The 19,381-nt window shown below is 44.6% G+C and overlaps 1 protein-coding gene across 2 annotated transcripts in view; it reads right to left on the bottom strand.

Annotated features, from left to right (window-relative positions):
* Positions 1 to 13,878: 13,878 nt before the first annotated feature.
* SCARA5 (scavenger receptor class A member 5) overlaps positions 13,879 to 19,381 on the bottom strand; it is a 120,118-nt gene continuing 114,615 nt past the window's right edge. For both annotated transcript variants that reach the window (XM_032332327.1, XM_032332328.1), the window contains exon 9: positions 13,879 to 15,720. In XM_032332327.1, the coding sequence (XP_032188218.1) occupies positions 15,584 to 15,720 (137 nt within the window). In that variant the 3' untranslated portion in view covers positions 13,879 to 15,583. The remainder of the gene's footprint in view (positions 15,721 to 19,381) is intronic.

Below are 19,381 nucleotides of genomic sequence, written 5' to 3'. Positions count from 1 at the left end.
TCCCAGGAACCAGAGACCAACACCAAGTTTGCATATTTCACAATACTGTACCAACTTGGAAGCCACTGGTAAGCTTCAGACTATTTCAGTGTCCCTAAAAGGGTAAATGTCAGATTGGAACATGATGAGAAAGAGAGTGGGAACTGAGGAAATGGAGTCAGCAGGTCATTTTTTTCTTTAATTGATTTTTTAATTTGAGTATAGCTGACCCACAATGTTACAAATTGCTAGAAAGGTGTATGACATAGCAACTTAACTTCTAGTACATTACACTATGCTCAGCACAAGTGTAGCTACCATCTGTCACCATGCATCACTATTTTTTTTTTTAAGATTTTATTTGTTTATTTGACAGACAGAGATTACAAGTAGACAGAGAGGCAGGCAGAGAGAGAGAGAGAGAGAGAGGGAAGCAGGCTCCCTGCTGAGCAGAGAGCCCGACGCGGGACTCGATCCTAGGACCCTGGGATCATGACCTGAGCCGAAGGCAGTGGCTTAACCCACTGAGCCACCCAGGTGCCCCTGCATCACTATTTTTTAAAGATTTTATTTATTTATTTGTCAGAGAGAGAGAGAGCACAAGCAGGGGAAGCAGCAGGCAGAGAGAGAAGCAGGCTCCCCACTGAGCAGGGAGCCCACTGAGGGACTCTATCCCAAGACCCTGGGATCATGACCTGAGCCAGACAGACTCTTAATGAACTGAGCCACTCAGGCTTCCCAGTCATACATCACTATTATAATATAATTGAAGCAAGTCATCTTCTCAGATTTGATTTTAAAGAGGATCAAGGAAATTGTGTTCTTACACTTTGGAGAATTTTAGGATTTCTAAATTAAGACTTAACTCTTCATTCACTTACTCAACATTTCTGAGGTCCCACTCTCAGGCACAGTGTTGCTGATGCAGGCAGGCCGGGTCCCAGGACCTCCAGAGGGGGTCCCATAGGACCAGTCCTACATGCAGGATAGCAGTCAAACCCAAGCTAGCAAGAAGTGAGAGCAGTGTTTATGGAAGATGGAGAGAGAGCAGATAGAAAGAGAGCATCTGGGAGATGCAGAAAGGAGGAGTCTCATCTTTGTTTGGGCTCTGGGGCTTTGATATATGATGATTGTGCTCCAGTCATCCAGGAGTCAGAACAAGGACAAGTGCTCAAAGATCTAGCCCCCTCGGTCACTTATGCCCTGGAGCCAGGGATCTTGGGGTAAGGTGGAAAATGTACATGATGATCTAGCCTGATCATTCCTTAGATGGTATCTGTTATGCTGGAGGACTCCAAAGAGATCACTGACTCCTTGACTTCTATAAGGAGGACATTTTATTACAAGTACTATAAGCCATGTGTGGGGCAGGGGTTCATGTCCTAGCAAGAACAGAAGCAGGAAAAAGAGCAAAAGAGCCATTTTTTTTTTTCAGGGTGCCCTTCCATTTCCCTGTCTCACCATTTGCCAAGGAAAGAGCTAAATATGATCAAGGTCCCAGATGACAGGCAACTAGCTGTGTAGACAGTTCTCAGGCAGAATAGACATTTCTGTGCGCAGCTTTAAGGTACAAGAGTGCTCTTACTAGCGTAGAAATTCTGAATTGTCTCTTGCAGATTTTGGGGTCTTAAATTATTGGAGCTGGAAAAGAACGGCGAGACCATCTAATACAACCCGTTCACCTCGCAAATGTAATAGATTTGAGTCCTGGAGAGGCTTAAGATTTGAGCCCCAGAGAGGCTAAAGAGCTTGCCCAAGGACACACATCTAGTAAGTGGCAGATTCAGGGAAAGAGCCCTTATCTTCTGCTTCTCAGATCAGGGAATTTTCCATGACCAATGCCAGATCATACACACAAGTGTCAACTTCTGCATTCCTGAATTCATAGAGCTTAACCGTTACTTTACATGATAATGTTAATGAATTTCATGAGTCAGTGCTTCTTTTCCATGTTCTGCCAATTAACTGTGGTCTGGGGGTAATCCATTCCAAGGTCCTGGATTATAAAGTGCTGTGTCAGCTTCTTTCTCAAGGTAATTCATTCCAAAACTTGGACCAATTACCCCTAATACAGTTGAGAGTTTGCTGAATGTGTTTCTAAATGTCCTTGAATTAAAAATCAATAGTCCTGTTTATTTCTCCAATAACAAGGCGACAGAAAGCAATTTGCAGCATGAGCTGGGGCGTCCACAAAACCCAGAGAAGAGAATATTCTGGCCGATGTTAAGGGTCAGGCTTGAGGCAACCTCGCGGCTGGTGGATGATGCTTTGGAGTAACTGTTTTGGGAGTTGGCCTTTCTTTGTTGTTGTGGTCGGAGATGACAGCAGGAAGAACCTGTGGTGATTTCTGACCTTGACTCCCCTTCAGCAAACTGGACTGGTCTCTTACCATCTGCGAAATAGCAATTTCCTTTGGAACCAGGAGCAACTTCTACTTCATCTAGAACTGGTTACTCCCCCAGCCAGGAGCATGTTAAAGAGAAATGGAGAAAAAGGCATCCTTTGTACGAAATAGCCCTTTTCATGTCTAAATAGTGTAGCTTTGGGCAAGTGATATTGTCATTAAATATCATAGCTGGAAAGTCTTTCTCAGCTCCATTATTTGCTGGTACAGACAAGAGAGCCAGGTGTAGAGAATGGAAACATCTTAAGTTATATACATTTGTGGTGGTGCCTGCCTTCTCTCTCTGTTCTCAGCTTCCTCACCTGTAAAATAAGGAGAAAAAGAGGACCTCTAATATCCTTTCCTCCTCTGACACTCAATGATCTCAAAGTCCTTTGGAGCCTTGCTACTTGACGTGGTGGTGGCCATCAGCGTCGCAGCGTCACCAGAGAGACGGACCTACAGAAACCTGGGTCCCACCCTAGACCTACCGCATGAACAGCCAGGTTTGAACAAAACACCCCAGGGGATTCATGTACACATGATGATGGGCTTTAGAAGTCTAGTGGATTTTGGCCCTAGATCTACATTCATTCCCTTCTTTCCCTCAGGCTTTCAGTTCCCATTCTCTTGTTAGCCTGAAGATGTCACCAGAGAGCCAAGAGTGGTCTCAGTGGAGCGGTGGGAACTACCGAGAGCGTTTCTCTCCCCCTTAACTCGCTGTCCACTCTATCCTCCAGCCCATCAGATTCCCTTCAGTTCTTTGGCCTGTTACCCAGTAAGCTGCAGTGCAGTAGGCTACCAAGTGTATTCTGAAGCTGTCTGCACCACAAATTCCCAATGTCTGCTTTTCCAGAAAAGAACCAGACCCTAGGGGCCCCCTTGGCTCAAGTAGACTCCCATGGAGTGACTAAAAAAACTCAAAATCCTGTGTTTGCCTAACAAGTCTGGTAAATAGGTGATTGATATCACCTCTCTAACAATGTAATACAAGGAAATAGGGTTTATTTAGGTCCCAGAATTTATTTATTTAATAGGGCATTTGCATTGTATCACATTATCCATCAATTTCCTATAATTTTAAATTAGAATGACCATCTTTCCAGTAAATAAAGGCCAAAGTGTCCCAAGTTATTATATAAATGTCATTATTTGCATAGCCCTTTAGAATTTGTAAAAGACTTGCGATTTAATATGTATTTCTGAATCTTCATAATATAGGGTGTGTAGGAATATCCCGGCTTCTAGATGATGATCCTGAGGCTGGAGGTTCATTCAGTAAGTTGAGGAACTAAGACTTGGATCCAGGTCTTCTAATCCCATATTCCATAATCTTTCTATTTTACCAAGTGGTCCCTCTAATTATAATCAAATTTCTGCCCAATGAATGATGGCAAACTGTAGTTATTCACCATTGAGATATTTTATTTGGGAATTTTAACATTTCTGCCTACCAATATTTTTTTCCAGCAATGCAAGTCTCCAGTAATAACAAATTAGATAATGGAATTTCTAGAGAGGATTCCATTATGTCTGTGGTTGGGAAACTGCTACTGGGCAATGTGGACTTTAGAAATAATAATATTCTAAAATACTGTGGGATGGGACTGTTTCCCCAGAAGGTAAAGCCCACACTGGCTTCTCCCCCCAACCATTTGCCATCTGTCCACCCAGCCCCCAACATACAAGTTCTCTTTCTTCTCTCTCTAGTACAGAAAGGAGATTTGTCTTCCTTCCGCTCTATCTTCCTTTCTTTCTCAGGTAGTAAGCATCCAGTGTTTGCCAGGCCCTCTAGCAGGTGTTCATGACCTAGTGGAGAACTAGTTCTTGCCCTTGTGGAGTTGAAAGTCTATTGAGGGAATTAAACAATGGACAAATGGGAACAGGAGTATGGAAGGGAAAGAGCTGGGCAGCAGAGTAGCTGATTACAAAGGGGGCATACTCTAGTGTGGGGATGAGGGAAGCCTCCCCGAGAAGTCCTGCATAGGCTGAGACCTGAAGGACAGTACCAGTGAGGGTTGGGAGTGGGGCAGGGGAAGAAGAGCTCTCTCTGCAGAGGCAATGGCATTGAGCCTGTCAGGTAGAGAGAGTGGAGGGGGTAGGAGAGTGGGCAGCGGACCATGACACAGCTAGAGAGATGGCCTGTGCTCTAAAGTTATTGGCGATGAGTCCATCTGTTTAAACATTTCATGGAAGCAATCAGCTGCTGTTTGTATCTTCTGAGGAGCTTAACAATTAACACTGGATTATAACTTTTCATTTCTGTAAAAAGTTTCAGAATTAGGAGTACACCTGAAAGTGAACAGACCACAGAACGAAGGACTGCGTGTTTACCTCTCTTTTGATCTCCATTTGACTCCCATATTAATTCTAATAACTCAGCCGTAGTCTGGGTTTCCTGTGTGAAGATCATGTCATCTACAAATACTTAGCTTTGTTTCTTTCTTTTCAGTCCTCACACTTATTTCTTTTTCTCTTCTCCCTGCGCCGGCTAAGAGGTCTGTTGTGTTGCTGAGAGTTTGCAGAGATAGCTGACATTTTTACCTTGTTTTTGATGTTTAAAAGGAACCTTGCCAATATTTGCATCTAAGTATGTGTGTTACAGGCTTCTGATGAATACCTTTAGGAGAAATTCCCATCTATCCTTGTTTGCATAGAGTTCTCATCATTAACAAATATTGGATTTTCTCTCATCTATTGAGATAACCATGCACGTTTTCTCCTTTAGTCTGTTGAAGTGATGATTACAGTAATGATTTTCTAAGGTTAAACTAAGTTTGCATTCCTAGGATAAATCCAACTTGGTATGATGTAGAATGTGTTTTACGTCCTGCTGGATTCCATTTGCTAATATGTTGTTAAGATATCTGCGTCTATGTTGATGGGTGAGATCGGCCTGTAATTGTTCCTTTTTCATATATTTTTGCCTTGTTTTTGTCATGAAGGTTGTCCAAGTTTCATCAAATGAGTTGAGGGAATGTTCTTTCTTTTACCCTTCTCTGAAAGTACTTGTATAAGACTTGCAAGCTCTGTTCTTTGAATGTTTATTGGAGCTTACCTATTAAACCATCCGCAGATTCTATTTCTTTAGAGATCATTGCACTATTCAAGTTCCTGATGGCTTTTTTGGCACTGAAAAATTATCTCTAATTTCATTTCAATTTTCATCTATATTTCATCAGAGTTTTCAAAAAACCTTAAAGCAAAGATAGGGGAGTCCATACCATGTGTCTGTGTTCTCTCGTTGGTTCCTCTAGCTTGGCCACAGCTGATTAGATCAAGTAGTGAGTAGCTCATTTGAGACCTGGCTGGAACAGACTGTCTTTTATAACTGTATGTTTCCAGAACGTGGCAGAGTTCCTGTCTTCAGGAAAAGGTTCAATAAGCATCTGGATGTGTTATTTCCAGCTATTACACAAGTTAAGAAACCTAAAAGTAGACCATCATTTAGTTTCTTAATATAAATTAGGTTTCTCAATATACATGAGGCACAGCACAGACTGTTTAAGGGGAGGAAGGAAAAGAAAAGAAGGGGAAGGGTCAATTAACTGGCTGTTAAGAGGTGTAAGGAGCTCTTGTTATATACCTTGAATAGAGACCTACATGACCTTGAATGTATGTGTTCGGGAGACTACTCATTTACTAACAGGCCCGCCTCATCTGTGCAGCTCAGAAGTGCTACTAACCTAGGGTGGGGTTTTCAGCATCTCCATCCCCTTTAATCCTCCCTGCTTTCCCTTCTGGCAGGGAGGGGATCTTTTAGCATTATGCCTGCATTGTGCTATGAGAGCCAGTTGAGATGAACATCAGAGATGGGTTGGTGTTTACATTCCCTGTGAACAGAAGGCATGAAGGGGACCATCCAAGACAGCCTTGGCCCACCCATCAGCAATCGGAGGCAGTGAAGACAGGTTTTGCAGCAATATTTGGATTCGGGGTGTATTCATGATAGGCTATGAGTAAGAGTAGGACGGACGTACCATAGGTTGATAGACATACTCTTCACTAGTGTAAAAGAAGATTTCAAAGAGGAGCAAGCAAGCCCAGCTAAGAGAGTCTTTTTAAAAGTAGGGTCAGGGGGCCATATGGGAACAATTGATGCATGTCCTCATAGGAAGAGTTAGGAACCTTTAGAACTTTAAAGACAGCCACAAGCCCTCAGTCTGGACTTGACCTTCTCTTTACCTTGGCAGTTGGATCCTCCCCATTCTTCACTCTGAAAGGGGTCAGTTCAGTTGAACAAGCTTTAGTCCCTCATGTGCATATTAGCCCAAACAACCCCACTTGATCTAATTTCAATCCCTGTTTTGCATAGTGGACGTCAAGGAGAACTACTCTTGTAACCTTTTGCCTTATTACTCTACCTCTCTCTGTCATCCTCAGACACAGTCTAGGTTTCTACCTGAGTCTCTGTCTCCTGAAATTGCAATTCTGATTGCCCAAATAAATGCCCGTTTGCTTAAATTTTCAGCAAGTTCTTCCTTAATCTACATTCCAAAGCACCGAAGAACAGACAGTCTCCCCCTTCCTAACTTGGTAACACAAATGTCAGCAAGAGACTGAATCTAATTTTCTTACTCTAAGGAACTCCTATCTCCTTCTCTGTAAGCATCAGCAGTGTGCCTGAGGCATCGATGAGGCATAAGATGCTTGATTTATCAACTTCCTATCTTCCATCTTGCTTTACCGAGAGCCAGAATCACCAAGGGTAAGCATCTTTTCCTAAATCTCTCAGGTCCAACATCTTGTCTCGAGGCCTTTGGCCCCGGCCTTCATCTAGACAGGAGCTTAAAACCCAACTCTACCCCTTCAGAGCTACATGACACCAGGCAAGTTACTTGACTCTACTGGGCTGCAGTTTTTACATCTATAAAATGGGAATAATAATATTTCACTCCTTATAGGGTAGCCGTGAGGATTTATTTAATAACTTAAATAAATAAACTTATGTTTCACATAAGTGAAACATGTAGCACACTGTCTGTCAGCTATTAGGTATCCAATAAGTAGAGTTTCCTTTCCTTCCTCGATCTTCTTTCCTTTTCTTCCCCCCTCACATTCCACATTCTACTGAAGAAGAGCTGGTAATGATCTGTTTGTCCAAGGATCACTTCCTCACACCAGCCAGAAGAGAGGTCCGTTATTACCCCATCGCAGTTTCCCCTACTCCTTGGGGTTGCACTAATGAAGACCACATGGGCATTATCTTGTTTTTCCCACTAGATTGAGAGCTTTCTGGAGGCAAAGAATGCTGTTTTCTTCATTGTTAAGACCGGCTTTCCTGTGTTCTACAACTGTACCATATGGATTCAGTTTCAATTAACTAATTTCCTTGCCTTTGAGAAGGGATGGGTCCATGCCATCCAGCTTGTGGAGGCAACATGGGATGCCTTTGGGTTTAGATCTTGAGTGTTAAGTCCCAACTCTGCCACTAACTGGTTGTCACCCTGGGGTCGTTACTATCTTTTCTCAAGGTCGCTCTCTTTATAAAATGGGAAAACTAACCTACAGAACTGGTTTAAGGCCATTGATTGCTTTGCTTTCATTGATTGCTTTGCAATCAATGCAATACAACCTTGCAAGTTGTAAGTACTTCCTCCATTTCAGTTTTACTTCTTTGAGTCCAAATGAGGGGAGAGCCAATCTTACTTACTGCTGTTTATCAAAATCTTGGGGTTTTGTGTTTTATTTTTTGATTGTTTAAGTGTTTAAAAATGCAACTTAGCCAGAGGAAATGGTGGCTTTCGGTGGCTATCTTGAAAGGAAGGAGTCCCTGGCAATGATTTTTTAAGCTTCGATTGCTGTAGTGATCGGGTCCAGCCAGAGGGCAAAGCCATACCAGTTACTTGAAAGAATGTTCAAGATAAAAAGCTGTTAACCAGAAAACTGAAAGTGCTAAAGGGGAATTCTATGAGACCATGGTGGTAGCAACTGTAGGAAGCCACCACCATCCGTTGTAGCTAGGAGAACCTGGGGAACTAAGGGGGAGCCTTAGAGAAGGGTCCTGCCAAGCTGCTGCACAGAGCCCTGGACGGGATCCCAGTGGCCAGTGCTGGTGTCTCTGAGAGGCTGTGATGAGGCTGGTTCTACAGTCCTGGGAGAACTGTATTCTAGATCCAGCTGACGTTACAGGAAGGCCCCCCAGATGCTCTGGGAAGATGTCTTGCTGGGGTGATGCTTACAAAAACCTCATGCCAGCAAGAAAAGCTCAGAGAGGAAACAGGTTTCTCCCTGGAATGGCAGAGAGGAGCAGACAGGATCAAGTTTTTCTCTGTCCTCCGGCTTCGCAGTCTCCCTCTGGTGCTGCCTATGTGAAGAGGACCACAGGGAGCCCACAAAGAGGAAGTACAGTTTGCCGGGGATCATAAAGGAACCCTAAGCTGAGCGTTAGGATGGGTTTGGAGCTGAGAGAATACGAACTTCATCATCGACACACAGTGCAGCCATTGCAAAGTACCAAGGGCTTTGGAGGCCAAGCTGGTCTGATATCCCAGGTCCATAGGTTCAGGGTTTTGCACTCTAAAGGAGGGAAGGAATCACTATGGAATTTTTGTAAAAGGTGAGAGTTTAAATGGGCATTATGCCACACTGAGAGAAGCAGGTACATGACTGGACAGTTCGTCCAATGTTGCTTGTTGCGGTCATCATTCTAGTGCAATGAACAAATATGCTATGTAACTGTTTTAATAAAGACTACCGGTTGACATTTACTTGAATGAATAGAAAGCTCATGGCTCTGGATTTTATATTGCCAGTGTCGTTCCATGAAAGCTCATCTTAAGGCATCTGATGGGAGATGACCCTAAATGAAAGCACAGTGTCCTAGGAGATTAGTATACAAAATAAGCATATGAGATAAGTATACGAAACAATCACCAAACGACATTCTCAAATATCCTGTTTCTTACATGAGGAATCTTGCCATTAGAAGGTATTACTGCCTGAAATTGTAGACAAGAAGTTGACTGTAGGAGAGGGACTCCTGCTATTTATAATAAGAGCCCTGATTCTAATTGAGTCTCTTTTTTTGTTTGCTTTTACTTATTTTTTTAAATTTTATTTTATTTTTTCAGTGTTCCAAGATTCATTGTTTATGCACCACACCCAGCGCTCCATGAAATACGTGCCCTCCTTAATATCCACCACCAGAATCACCCATTCACCACCCCCTCCCCTCCATAACCCTCAGTTTGTTTCTCAGAGCCCACAGTTTCTTATGGTTCATCTCCCCCTCTAATTGCCTTTCTACGGGTTTGTTTATACCATTGAATTTGAAGTTTCTGGTTCCTAACTTAAAACTCTAATTCCTCACCAAAAGCTTGGTTTCATCATTTCTAACAAACCCAACTCCTGTTCTGAATTTCCTACTGTAAATCAACTTTACCCCTACCATTAAAAAAAAAAAAAAAGATTTTATTAATTTATTTATTTGAGAGAGAGGGAGACAGAGAGAGAGAGCATGAGCAGGGGGAGGGGCAGAAGGAGAACCAGACTCTGCTGAGCCGGGAACCCGACTTGGGGCACAATCCCGGAATCCTGAGATCATGACCTGAGCCGAAGGCAGTCACTTAACTGACTGAGCCCCTCAGGCCCACTTTCTCCCACCATTTAAGCTCATGTTCTACTCTGACACCACTCTCTTCTGACACACCCTGTTCTCTGTAAATGGGGAGACATCCCATCTGCCTTTTGCCTTCTACTGTCCAGGAATAAGCTATCTGGGAAGGACCTCAAAAGACTGGACTTTGAGAAAGAGTCCTTAACTTTCTGGTTTTCTATGCTCATGCACTATGTCTCAGAAACACATGGAAGGAATAAGATATTTGTCTGATTGGAACTGGATGGCCCAGGAATTCTGTTCAGCATAAATAGTAAATGGTTCTTAATCTTGATTTGGGAAATGTTACCCCATTTGCTATGATTAGCATGTGCTGTGGTGGGACCTGCTTGACATTCTTTTTTGCATAAGGTTATATAGCTCCAAATGTCAAACAACTTCCTCTTCAGTCTGATTTGTGATACAAGCATAAATAAATATGTAAAATGAGTTTAAAGAAGGAAGAAATGATTCTGGAAAATAATTTGGGTTGAAATCCTTTGCTGTGAGGGAAGATTTTAGGAATCATTTCAGAAAGACCAAAGGTGCTGAGTAAAATGGGTAGGGAAAAACACGCAAAGCATTTTGGATCACAGATGGACTCCTTTTATGATGTAGCAGGAGGACAGAGCCTAGGAGCTCTGTAACCTCACCCTCGCTTGACTCCTTCAAAGGCTCTGAAAACCTGAGATCTTCCACAATCAGTCAGGAGGGAGGAGTCTCCAGCCTCTTGAGAGAGTCCATTGGGGGTCAGAGGAAGTCTGTGATTGTTCTGTGTGGGTTGGTCTTTGTTAAACGGCTTGCTGTGAGTTCTCTCTGTGGGGGTTCATTGGGATCATTTTAGTGTAGGTAACCGAATAGAGAACTGTGTATTTCAGTAAGCAGGATACTGACCCAAGGGTGGAAATATTGTGTACTCATAAATGAGCTATGATCTTCATTTCTACCATCCTCGGATTAACCTCTTCAAATTCTTGTACCATGACTGCTTCTGTCACATTTGGTGTTGTTTAAGATTTCTTGGATTCAAATCCTAACTTCTGCATGGGATGATCCTCCCAGAACCTTAGTCTCCCCTCCCCCTGCAGAGAACTGGGATGATTAGAACAGAACCAGTGCTTAAAAATTCAGAGTTCATTCATTCTTTACTTTTCTCTTTTTTTTTGGAAGATTTTTTATTTATTCACCTGAGAGAGAGAGCACAAGCTGGGGGGGAAGGGCAGAAGGAGAGGGAGAAGCAGGCTCCATGCTGAGCAGGGAGGCTGAGGCAAGGCAGAAGCTTAACCACCGACTGAGCCATGCTGGCGCCCCCCGGGGTTCATGCTTATAAAGCCTGAAGGTAAATGCTCCAGGGAGGTTTGCCGTGGTTTCTGTCAAACAATCTCGGCTTATCTACTACTATTTTGAACAAATGGCATGACAACTTACCGTTTACTCGTCTCCATTTCCTATTGATGGTAATTTGTATAACCAGTGTCACTTGTGCTACTATTATCTCACTAGCAAGGAAGATGCGTTTTTAAACAACTGAACTATATGTGTTCTGTGTTAATAGCTTGGCAAACAACTACTGTCCATTTCAGCTGCACATTTCTTGTTGGGGGACATTATTACTCTTGTATGGTTAATGTCATGCCTAAAGCCTGTTAAAAGGATAAAAGCCAGGGTCACCTGGGTGGCTCAGTGCATTAAGCAATTGCCTTCGGCTTACGTCATGATTCTGGAGTCCCCAGATGAAGTCCCACATCGGGCTCCCTACCTAGCAGAGAGTCTGCTTCTCCCTCTGACCCTCCCCTTCTTGTGCACTCTCTCTCTCTCTCAAATAAGTAAAATCTTGAAAAAAAAAAAAAAAGATAAAAGCTAGAATGTAAACTCCATGAGGGCAGGAACCAAATGGGTCTGGTCCATGAAAACACCCCTGTGTGGACATAGGTGGGACTGAGAGGGAAGTGGGCCAGGCAAGGAGCCCAGGGAATGCTTTTCAGCTCTTCGGGACTTACAACTCAAGTGGTTATTGAAGAGACCAAGACTTCTGTTTTGGTGACTTGTCTGTTTTAAGGCTGTTATTTTTCTGGAATTTTATTTTATTTCTTTGTTGCTCCTCTTCAGCTTCTTTCAGCCAGTACGTACGGAACAGTCCTCATGGAGGAGGGCAGTGGTCTCTCTCTTTCTGCCCTATCTAATGTCCCTAAGGCGCCACTAACGTCCTCATCTCAAATGCTGGTGAGAACCAGCCTTTGGGGCTATGTGTGCGGTAGTTAAGCCAACTACTCTAGTGGACTCGGTATGTGGAAAGGATCCACAGCTTTCTCCAACCTAAGCACCCCTTAGTGTCTCCAGTTGCATTGTTTATGACCATCATGCTAACATTTCTATAAAATGTCGAATGTGTGAATCATTTGTCTTTCTCTTCTTGGAATGGTTCTCCCTTCAACTCGCCATAGAATACCCCACTCCCTTCCCTTCTTTTCTTCTTTCCCTCCAACTTCCACTCCTTTTGGGGGTAGAGGTGGGGTTTTGACTGCAGCTTTGTTATTTATCCCTCTCTACCAGCTCACACTCCCCTCCCCCAACTAAAATAGGCTAAAGAGTTTTCAAGAAGGACTTTGAGCCCCCAAGGTAATTCTCCCACTCAGCCTGGAAGGAACTCAAATGATTCTCAGCTCTGCCTGAGCTCTGATAATGGTACTTTCCTCAGAAGCTGTTTTAGCTGGTCTCATGGGCTTCACACAGATTGTCATTCAGCTGACACCCTGAGGGAACCCTATGAACCTATCTGGAAATTTCTATGTATTGTTCTCTACTCTTGAACACCATGCCTTGCAAATTCCGGCCACCTTGGCCTCCCCTATCTCCAATCTTTGTTTCTTCACCCTAGTGAGATTCCTGGACTCAGGGCTCCCCTCAAGTATGCCACAGTTGGACAGAGAGCTCAAGTCAGGGTAGGCTTACCTCACTTGTTGTCATTTCTCAAGGATCACAGTCTTGTGTTCCATGTTGTCCAATGTTTGAAATTATATGTCTCAAGCAGTTTGGACAATGTTCTGGTCATGACAGAGGGAAGATAATTATAGTAAGTACCCTTTCATTCCTAAGTAAGAACTCTAGAGATGTGAGGAAATAGTTAGGTGTTCTTTCCTTGATTGAATAAAAATGCAATTCTCCTATAAGCTGGGCCTTGATTTCTGTTGCCTGGGACACTTTCCTTAGGTTAGCTACTAAGGCTTGAGACGTCATGTTCCACCATGTTCTTGGTCTTGACTGTGTTTATTGTCCTCCAGAAGTACAAAGACAGCTTCTTTTAAGAGAGCAACAGAGAGTGAGTAGGGGAAAGGGATAGAGGGAGAGGGAGAGAGGGAGAATCCCAAGCAGGCTCCACACCCAGAACAGAGCCTGACACGTGGCTCGATCTCACAAACCCGAGATCACGACCTGTGCTGAAACCAAGAGTCAGAAGTTTAAAACTGAGCCACCCAGGCACCCCTGAAGGCAGCTTCTCATAAGCTGCCCATTCTACCAATCCCCAGTGAGAAATAATTAGACCATCCAGTTTTTACCAGGCTTCCCACACTCACCAGAATTTCAGGAGAAAGAATGAGACACAAAAGTTGTTAGTGACATGTTCTTAGCTTTATTGAAATTCTTTCTTACAAAAGGTCTTATGTATTTTAGGCCAGGCCTAATTTCTTTTAGTCCCTGAAATCCAGGTCCATGGTTATTTCCATGTCCTTTTAAGTAAGTAAGTAAACTAGTAGACTTTTCGATTAAGGTTCAAACACTTATCTTTGTGATTTTTATTTGATATAAAACGAGACTTGTGTTTCCCCAAATGAAAAGACCAAGTAAGAAAGTTCTATGGGTCTTCATTGATGGGATAACTGGATTCTTTGCCAGAACTGAGTTGGAATTTATTTTGTTCAATGTGACATCTTTCTACCTTCAGTATTTTTTTTTTTTAGCACAAACTTTGTAATGCTCTGAGCTATGTAGTAAAGAGTGCCATGTTTATATATGCATACATATATTGTTTCTGGAAAAAGATGCATGAGTACATGCGTGTTATGTAAACATAGCAATTGATCAGGAGAGTCTCTGATCATTAGGACATTAATGGATAACAAGCATTTTGTAAGCAAAAAACCACCAATAGCACATATTGGTTTAGTTGTCAGCCAGGAACTTTGCTGGTCCTACACCTGGAGGGTCCCAGGTGTCACTTTCTCCAGCCAAGCTGATGCTCACCCCATGTGACAGGTATTTGTATATCTAAGGCCTGCCTCAGTCTGTGACTCCCCAAGGGAGATGAGTCTGTGCCCACTTTACTACCATGTAACTTCTCTAGTCCTAGAACATGTATATGGCTTGCTTTGACCTCCTCTCATGTCAGAAGCAGAATATGATCTCCCTGTCACTAGGAGAATGGAGCCTATTGAGGACTGGTAGAGCCCAATGGCTCCTTCTTCTGCCAGAGGTGATAGGGAATCCCCATCTCCCTACAGGATCCACTAGGACATGTGTCCTGATCACAGGAGCACACCCAAAGCATCCTGGAAGCTTCAATACCATCACCTCCAAACAGCTCTGAGACTCAAGTAACTTGGCCTTAACCCTGACTGCCAGAAGGCTGAGTATTGGTCTCAGTTTAACCCAGGCAGCCCCCATGTCACCCTCCAAATAAACCTTCCTCCTAGGTCAGCGGTTGGCCTGGAAGCCAGTCCATGTCTGATTTTATACTCTGTAGGTTTGGAGTATGGAACCCTGATGGCCCACATGCCTTACACCCCGAGCTCCCTGCTCAAGCCTAGTAAAGACACACTAGCATTCAGGTAGAAACAATGTTATAGTCATTCTCAATCTTCCAGCTTACTGGCCAGGTGAACGGGTCAGCTGAGTGCTACCTAGAGGTAAGGTCTCACCCCCGCTAACAAACCTTGTGGGAATGCTGCAAAGTGGATAAATGAATTTAGCACCCAAGATACTATGTAGTATGTGCAATAGTCACTCCGTGGATGTCAGTGTCACTGCCCTTCTCCAAAGCCAGGCTGTCTCCTGCAGGGGCTGTCATTTCCCTCTCCCTCCTACGTGAGGGCACGTCCTCTCTGTCACTTCCTGAACTAACCAATGGTGTGCAGAGGCAAAGAGGAAAGAATGAATCATTTGGTATAGTCTCTTGCTGGGAAGGAAGATATTGAAACTCTTGGCCTAACTAAGGGAATTACTCTGAAGAGTAAATGACCTGTTGGGCCTCCCTCCTGTCTCCACCTGCTGAATTTCTCTCCAGCAGACTCTCAGCCTTGAAGCAACAGACCAAAGGCGAGCATGGGTATCGGTGGATGCGTGGTGCTGGGAAGGCTGGGCAAAATGACTGTCCAGTTGACCAGGACATCACAGGCAGGGACCCTGGTAGAAGGGAGAGACAGGCAGTAGATCCCAGAGTTGCACTTTGGAGCTGATGTCCAAGAGGAGAATGACGACAGGCCATCATGGTCCTGGGACAAGGATATGGGGGTCCGGGGATTGCCAGGCTGGGGAGGGCAGAGATGAGGTCCCAAGTGATGACTCTGCCCCAGGAATGCAGGAAGGAGGCTCGGCAGCAGGGCCCAGACCGTGGACCGCGCCCACTCTCAGTGTCTGTTGCACGTCACCCCAGCATCCTCAGCGTGCCCGCAGTTTGTCACCCCCCATTTGGAGAAACTGCAGCGGAAGAGGGAATCTTCCGTGCCCTTGCAGGCGACGTCATCCATCCAAATCCTCCCTGTGCCTGTGGGGACAAGTCAACATGGTTTCTTAGCAGACATGCGGGAGAGCAGGACAGAAGACAAAAAGGGGCATTGCCGTGTCTGTTCTTGATGAGACTGTCCCAGGCTCTGCCAGCAGTTCTTAAATCTAGTGGTGCCTGATTGCCCTCTCCACCCCACCAAGATCAGATACTCATTTTCTAGGCTCAGTTGCTTGAGGCCAGGATAACAGTAACTGGGGTGATGGCAGTATTTATCCTACGTGTCAGACATCTCACATCTGATCCTCCTCCATCCCCATCATGGGCCTGTGGGATCAACATTACTGTACCCATTTTATAGATGGAAGGCTGAGGCTCAGGATGCAATTGGTGCTTGGTTGCTCAGCTCCTAAGTGGCAGGATCTGAAGTCAAGGTCAAGTTGGTATGGTCCATGCTTTAGTTGCAACACCTCATGGCTTTTGAGATGTAATTTCTATCAGGCTTTGTTAATGAGTACTCAAGCATGGCCTACTCTGAGGGACAATGTCCGACAGATCCTAGATGAGACAGATTCAGTGCCCCATATCCAAATAGGTCAGTGTCAACATTACCTCCGATGTTTTGCGAAATTTACAGCAGATGATTCCATCCTACGAGCCCAAAATAGTGGTGCTAGAATGGCAGGGGATCCCCGAATTTAACATTATAGCCAAACATTTATTTAATGACGGGCAGAAGCATCCCTAATCAGAAGGAATTAGGTCAGTTCCCAAAGTGTAAGGTCCCTAAGACAATCTACTGAAGTTTTGCCCACAGCTAGTCTATTTACCCAGATCTTAAGGGGACACCCTTGCTGGTCTGATAGCACACTTTAGTTAGCTTTCCCAGGAATGTTCCAGAGCCTTGGGAGCTAGAAACTTGTCACTGAAGTTCTTCTTTGAATGTCAGAGAAATAGGGCAGCTGGGTGAGGCCCCAGGAGGGAATAGAGAGGGCCTGTCTGGGGTCCGAGGGGTCAGTGGAGAGAGGCGTAGGCTGCACCACAAGTCACCTGGAGCCCCCAATGATCAACTGGCAGGACCATCCCTCATGGTTCTGGCGTGTTCTCTGTGCTGAGGGCCATGCTGGGCCCCAGATGAAGGGAGCTCATTCGGGAGCCCTCTGGAAACATGACGGCCTTAGGACACCCATAGAAGCAGTGGCCTAGAGCCTGGTTGCTCCAAGTGTGGCCCTGGACTAGCTGCATCAACATTATCTAGACCTTATTAGAAATGCAGAACTTTGGGTCCCACCTAGGAATACTGAACCAGGATCTACATTTTAACCAAGAGGTTTTGCACTGAAGTTTGAGGAGAAGTAGGGATCTACAATAAGTAGGATAGATCTTGATTCAACTCCCAGCCCCTGGGACCCATTTGAGTTGTAAAACTGGGAAGGGCTTCCCAAGATGTGAGAAGTTCAGTGCTAAAACCAGGTACATTCTACATAAACCACGATTGTTGGTCACTCTAGGACCCTAGCTCGTTAGGTCTATGAGCTGGCCTCCAAAAGCACGAGGTCAAAGGTCACAAACTAGCAGCGTCAACCCGAGCAAGTCGGATGAGGCAATAAATTGTTCCTGATTTTTAAAGGGCTTTGAAATCTACCAAAATCCTATAAAAAAGGTAGCTCAGGGATTGGCACCATCTCTCAGCACCTAGACAACTTCTCCTTTCAGAGGCATTGTCCGGACAACTACAAAAACCTTCAAACCGCTATGCTCTCTTGAACTGCATGGGAGAATTCTCTTCGCAAAGAACATCCAGGAAACATCGAACCCATTTTGCTGCCCACAAAGTCTACCGCGGAAGCTATGTAGTTTAGACAAATTTTCGTTACACAGGGATTTCCAGTGTCTGTTGTCATGTTGTCATGGGACGGCTGAGCGGTTGGTGAACGTGGGGACAGAGCTGGGAGGAGGAGTGGCCTCCTTCCGCTCTCTTGGCCGTTGCTTCATCACAAGAGCCTCTTCCCTGGCCCGGATACCCTGTGCATCTTACACAATAAGCCCTTGGAGGCCCAGCAATAATTTGCAGATTAAATGTCTCCTGGAAAACACATCAGTTTACAAATTACCCAGGAAAAGCCTGCAGGCCCAAGAGCTCTGTGGGATTAGTCACACCCTAAATAAATAAAGAAGCCAGTAAAGGAAACTGACAAATACAGAACAGGCCCAAGGTAACCCACACAAATGCGTACATAGGCTCAGGAAACTTCAAACTCTGGTGAGTGTTTTTGCCAGGGAGTTGGGGCTATTGTTCAGTCATGGAAGAGCTCGGAAAATAAGAGTAGGGTCATTAAATCAACAGCGCTGGATAGTGATGGCCGGTTAACCTGCGAACCAGCCCCGCTGTTTGCCATGTCAGAGCCTGGAAATCCCACTCTATGCACCGATCGTCACTTTAGCTTTAGAATTGATATCTGAGGACTTAACGTGTGGCCCCAAGACCAGGAGTGATCAGCATGACCTTGGGAGCTTCTTAGAAATCAGAGGTCTGCGTCTGCCCAGACTTGAATCAGAATCTTTTAAAGAGGATCTCCATGATTCACACACACATTCAATTCTGAGGAGCCATTCTCTAAATGAGGTCTGTAATTCCACATAGCTGTCTCCACAAGCTCCCAAACAAAGCCCTGGGATAACTAAGCAGGGTAGGGTGCTCTGCCCCCCCATTGTTGGGGTCAGAAAAAGGAAACAGTAGGGTGACATTTTATCTTGAGGAGGCAAAGTCGGGATCAGAGGCCAGGTCTTCTGACACTCAGACACTAGGGGCTGCTTAAAGGTGATATTGTTGGGAATGAGTAGGTGGAGATTTTATTTTATCCTCCTCATTCACTCATTTGTTCATTCATTCATTCAACATATATTTGAGGGTTTATTCCAAGCTCAGCGCTATTCTGGGTGTTTGGACTACATCAACAAACAAAAAAATGATGGAACAACAATAAAAATCTCTGCCCCCCAGAACTAACTTTTGAGCTTCTGCATGTTTATTTGCAGTAATATTAATAGAAGGACTAAGTTCAGGCTCCCCTCAGAGCCTCACAGAGAGGTAACGAGGACGGTTTATCCATTAAGAGAAAATATCTCTTAAGAGATGGGAAAACTCAGAAAGATTAAGTGACTTGTCCCATAATGTCTAAGGGCTAGACACCATGACCCAGGCCTCTGGGCTGCAGGCAATCTGGGACTCGTGCCTTACGGGAATGCAGTGCCCAGCACGAACACCAGGCCAAGGGTGGCAAACTGTGGGCCACTTCGGCCCACTGTCTGCTTTGGTAAATAAAATTTTATTGGACCACAGCCCCACCTGGTTGATTATGTTTTGTCTATGGCTGCTTTCCTGCTACAAGAGTGGAGTGGAGTAGTGAGAGAAACTATTGGCCCACAAAGTCTAAAATACTTACTTATCTGGCCCTCTCATGTTTGCTGATTCGTGCACAAAGCCTTCTCCCAGTATTTGGATTTTGTCTTAGAGGTAATAATACGACTGAAAGTGAACACTCCCGGTTCCATTCCTTGCGCTCTCACCTACAGACCCGTCTGCATCTGTGCCCAACCTCACGTCTTCTGTCTGTCTGTCTCCCAGAAAGATTTTCTCTGCAGATCCAAGACTACCTCCCAGCTGGGCTACGCTGGGCTCCTGCCCTGTCTTCCTGGCCTC

This window comes from Mustela erminea, chromosome 2 (assembly GCF_009829155.1).
Source record: "Mustela erminea isolate mMusErm1 chromosome 2, mMusErm1.Pri, whole genome shotgun sequence".
Taxonomy (NCBI): domain Eukaryota; kingdom Metazoa; phylum Chordata; class Mammalia; order Carnivora; family Mustelidae; genus Mustela; species Mustela erminea.
The sequence above is the reverse complement of the archived record's forward strand: the minus strand, read 5'-3'. Positions and strand labels throughout refer to the sequence as shown.